The following is a 4822-nucleotide window of genomic DNA, read 5'->3' as shown; positions in this document are numbered from 1 at the left end:
TCTTCTTTAAAGATGTTTGAGAACACGCCTGGGTAGAATGAGGCTACTCTGGTATTAATGCCACATTCTGCAAGATCTGTTTCACAGAAGATCAGGTTTCCTTTCTTTAGCTGCTCAAAAGCCAGTTTTCCCAGAGACAGAATCATCTTGCCGGTCTCTGCAATCCAACGTGGATGTGTCTCTGCTCCTTCATTTGCCAGTTTGCACTGAACCAACAGGAAGTGTGAGTACATCTCAGTCAAGGTCTTGGGCAGCTCTCCTGCCTCATTGGTTTTCAACATGTCCTCCAGAACTGTTGCAGTGATCCAACAGAAGACTGGGTTGTGGCACATGATGTGGAGATTACGAGATGCTTGGATGTGGGAGATGATCCTGCTGGCCAGCTCCTTATTTCTGACTCTCTTCCTGAGGTACTCCTCCTCCTTTGCATCAGTGAACCCTCTCATCTCTGTCACCACGTGAATGCACCCTGGAGGGATTAGACCAGCTGCCTCAGGTGTTGTGGTGATCCAGACACGAGCAGTCGGGAACAGTTTCCCCATGATGAGGTTTGTGAGCAGAGCGTCCACTGAAGCTGACTCAGTAACATCAGTCAAGATCTCGTTTTTTTGGAAGTCCAAAGGAAGCCGACACTCGTCCAGACCATCAAGGATAAACACAGTCTGGAGTTTATCAAAGCTGCAGTTTTCTGCTTCTTTGATATCAGCAAAGAAGTGATGAAGAAGTTCTTCCCAGCTGCATTCTTTCTCCTTCACCAAATTCAACTCTCGGAAAGTGAGATGAAAAACAAAATGTATATCATTAAAGACTTTGTCTTCAGCCCAATCCAGAGCAAATTTTTGTGTCAGGACAGTTTTCCCAATCCCAGACCCTCCTTTGGTCATTAATGTTCTGAATGACGCACGTTGACCAGGTGTTGATTTAAAGAAGTCTTCCATGTCGATAGTTTCTCTGGATGCTGTTTCAGTTCCTCTTCTCTCTGTGATATACAGCTCATTGTAGTTATCATTTATCAGCATCCGCTTTCTAGATTTCGCAGGTTGTTTAAACAAATGCTGGAATTTCTTCTGCACATAGGATTTGAGTTTAAGCTGGCAGGCAGCTAGGGTCTCTGAAAGAATAAATAACAAATGACATTAACAGGAATATGTGTTTGCAAGTGGAGCTAACGTTTCTTTGTAAATGTAGAGAAACATTACTACATTCATGGAACCTTGTCATCTATTGCTAATTGGGTGGAAGCCTGGCTAAATTCTTCAAGAGACTTTTTTTTACATACCATGGTCACTGTATGGGCTTTGTTATGGAAAGAATGAAAGTTGGAATTCAAATTGCTTTGTTGCTGTAGTTGATATAATTGAACTACTGAATTCTATCAACAACGAAGTGACTGAAGCTACACATTGTGTTGCAATAATTCGATCAGTGAGACTTGGCAGGTTTGTGTTTCTTGTCTAAATGCACCTTGGAAGGCAGAATTTGATGTACTTGTGCCTTTTTTTTTTAAATTTTCTAAGGCAGTATTTTAATGCAGTTGCCTGCATGATTGTTTCTCTTTGTGCTGGACTGCTGATCTGTTCAGACTGTTCCCTAACACTTGCCCAATGTCAGCTGAGATAAGCTCCAACCCCTGTGACTGAACACAAGATAAAGAGGGTATATCTAACTGATGGAACGGAGTTGCAGCCTTCATGGTTGAAAAATGAGGCCAGCTTTGATGTGACAAAATCTGGAGTTCCTTGAATGTCCACTTGAGGCTGGCTCCAAAAATGAGTCAAACCCTATGGACCTCCATGTTAAAATGCACAAGTTCACAGCAGAAATAACAAATCATCACAGACTGATACGAACAACATTTTGGTTTGCACAGCCAATTTCTCTGTTCATGCCAAATGTTCAGGGGAGGAACCTCCAAATAATTCACCAGTTTAAATCGTATTGAGCTTTAAAGTCATGCATGGCAGGTGGGTGCACACTGAGCCTTAAAACCAGTGTTTAGCATGATGGAGGTTTGGTCCATCTGTGTATACAGCTCATGGATGGAACCAGGGGCATGCACAGTTTCTCCTCCAACTTTGCAGCTTTCTTGATAATACTTGGTGGTACTGACCATTGGAAGTCAAGAGTTTACTGCATGTTCTTATCTCGCTGCTTCCTCCAAGGGCTAAGGGTGGTGATTCGATTTTACAGGCAAAACGCAGTTTGTCAGTATTGCCGCGGGCTTTTCTGGTCAGGGTCAAGTACTGTGTTACATAGGAGAGGGACTGCTTGTTGCACAGAACATGGGGAAAGCAACAGAAGACCTAGCATTACTTTACAGTTGATCAAATGACATCTCTTTGTCTTTACCAGCGTAATTAACAGTTACACATTCAGTACACGTGTTTATTTCCTCACTACTTACCTTTTGATGTTGGGTTTATACTTGACAAACGCTGCACCAAGTCATTCCTTCTGATCATCTTTAAGACCTTGATGGTCACCACCACTGCGTCTGTGTTGTAAGTCTCTTTGAGCTCAGACACTGTGGTCATCCTGTTTGCATTGTCAAGTTTGCTCCTTGAGATTGCTGGGAAATCTTTCAGGTCCTCAGCCTGCTGCAGATACCATTTGAACTTTTCAAAGTCTTCATCTGCCAAATCTTCCAGTATTTCCAACAGATCAGCGGGTGTTGCCATGGTTTCTTCTTGATGAAAGCTTGTTCAGAGTTTAGCAAAAGGTTTTTTAGAAACTGATACACAGAATTACCGGCCACAACATATTTGTGCAAGGACAGATGTTTGGTTCTTCAGGCTCTGGTCCTCAGCACATTCAAATTCAAATGGATGTTTGGAAGTCTCTTTGCATCAGCACTGTGGTAGACTGGAGTACTGTTCAGGGTCTAATGTCAGCTAGCTTCAGCCCCCGCAACCCTTTACAGGATAAAGCTGATGGAGATAATGGATATTACACTGAAGGACCAATTCTCAGCTTTAGCTCAAGTACAATATCAGCATAAAAAGAACTGTGCAGTGGTGGAAGAAGAATTCAGATTCTTTACTTCAGTAAAAGCACCAATAAAGCAACATTTAAAAAAAAAAATCTACTTATAAGTAAAAGTTCTGCATGAGAAATTCAACTTCTTATGTAAAAGTACATAAATATTAGTAGCAAAATCTGTTAAAGTATGAATGTAAAGTCCTGTTTTTTTGGTCCTTGTGACTGATGTATTATATATTACATGATGTTATTAATAGTGAAGCATCAGTAGCATGTTGCTGCTGCAAGTGAAGCTAGTTTAGCTGCTTTACATGCGCTTGTGGGGGCAGATCTAGAGAAGTATTAATGGGGTGGCATATAGATTTTTAGGGGGTGGCATATGTGTGTGTGTGTGTGTGTGTGTGTGTGTGTGTGTGTGTGTGTGTGTGTGTGTGTGTATATGTCACAGTCCAAATTAAAATCCAGGCAGATCTTAAATCTGTCTGGACCAAATCAACATTTTAATCTCACCTAGGGAGATTTATAAATTTTAATTTGGACTGTGACATATGTATTTAACTTCATCCTCATTAGGGTCGCGGTGCAGGGGTGGGCGAAGGCACCCTGGACAGGTAGCCGTCTATCACAGGACTACACTTAGAGACAAACAAGCACTCGCACATTCACATCTATGGACAATTTAGAATCACCAATTAACTTCATTAAATTAAAAAAATCTTTTTCTTGTTTCAAACCAAATCTTCAGACACTCTTGCGTGTTCCCAACCAGCAGGAGTCATCAAACTGACACAAACACTGCTGAGATAAATGTTACATAAGTTAATATCATTTTTATTTGTTGGCAATTCTAAACATGAGTTGTTTATGAGCTGTTAATCACAAGCCAGACTGCAGTGCAACAGTTGTAGGATGGATTTGACAAACTCTCCGTTCTTTGATTTTGACATTTGATTTTTCAACTACACAACAATAACATAGTGTGGACCATATTTTTGTGACAAAATAGAAATGGAACAAGGATATACATTACATACTCATGATTTACATAAGTGAGCAAATTCGGTGCAGCATAAAGACGACATGGATCTATGAGAACTGAATATACAGCAAATTTCCATCCATCCATGATCTATAGTATACCCCTCAGGTGTGGCTTTCTTTCCCTTTTTATCTATGCCACTCCTCAAAACAGTTTCAGTCCAGAATGAGGCGGACAGCCACATTACAGGACCTGAACCTCCAGGGATTTTCTTTCACTTTCGTTTTGAAAGAATGTTGAAAGAAACGCGACGCGTGCAGCCCGTATTTCATATATTTTACACACGTTGTTTGTCACGTATGTTCATAACATCAAATCTCCGGTTTTATGTGCTCTACTGACGTGAAACAAAAACTGGGAGAGAGTTTAACGTCTTTACCTTTAAGTGAAGTTGACGGCGTCGTCATATTATTATAGCACGGCTCGTATCTGTCTGTAGTAGAACCGGTTTGTCTTCATGGTGCATTCGCAAGCACTCGGACATCAGAGTTTCGCTCGTTATTCGTCGAATCCGGACTTCCGCTCTTTCAGGTGTTGCCGTGAAAAGCGCCCCCTCTCAAGGAGTGCAGTGAAAGCTATTCGTCTGTAGATGAAAATAATAAAAAAGTCCAACAGTAATGTTTAACTGTCTGTACATGGTCTCGTGGAAACAATGAGAACAACAGGGACAGATTTACTGAGGGGTGTAACTCTGTCCCTGTTGGTCCCAGCATTTTTAACTTCTCACAGTATGCTCAGACCAAATCTGTCTCTGTTGCTGACCATGTACAGACCTTTAAATATTACTGTTAGACTTTTTTTTTA

The 4822-nt window shown here is 41.2% G+C and overlaps 1 protein-coding gene across 1 annotated transcript in view; it reads right to left on the bottom strand.

Moving 5' to 3' along the window:
- Positions 1–4467, bottom strand: part of LOC103367034 (NACHT, LRR and PYD domains-containing protein 3-like) — a 14872-nt gene extending 10405 nt beyond the window's left edge. The window contains exons 1-3 of the mRNA XM_008294929.1: positions 4398–4467; positions 2405–2697; positions 1–1111 (exon numbers count right to left, since the gene is read on the bottom strand). Of these exons, the coding sequence (XP_008293151.1) occupies positions 1–1111; positions 2405–2678 (1385 nt within the window). The 5' untranslated portion in view covers positions 2679–2697; positions 4398–4467. The remainder of the gene's footprint in view (positions 1112–2404; positions 2698–4397) is intronic.
- Positions 4468–4822: the final 355 nt, after the last annotated feature.

The sequence above is a fragment of the Stegastes partitus genome, unplaced genomic scaffold (genome assembly GCF_000690725.1).
Source record: "Stegastes partitus isolate 25-593 unplaced genomic scaffold, Stegastes_partitus-1.0.2 Scaffold1007, whole genome shotgun sequence".
Classification (NCBI taxonomy): Eukaryota; Metazoa; Chordata; class Actinopteri; family Pomacentridae; genus Stegastes; species Stegastes partitus.
This window is presented reverse-complemented; position numbering and strand designations above follow the sequence as displayed.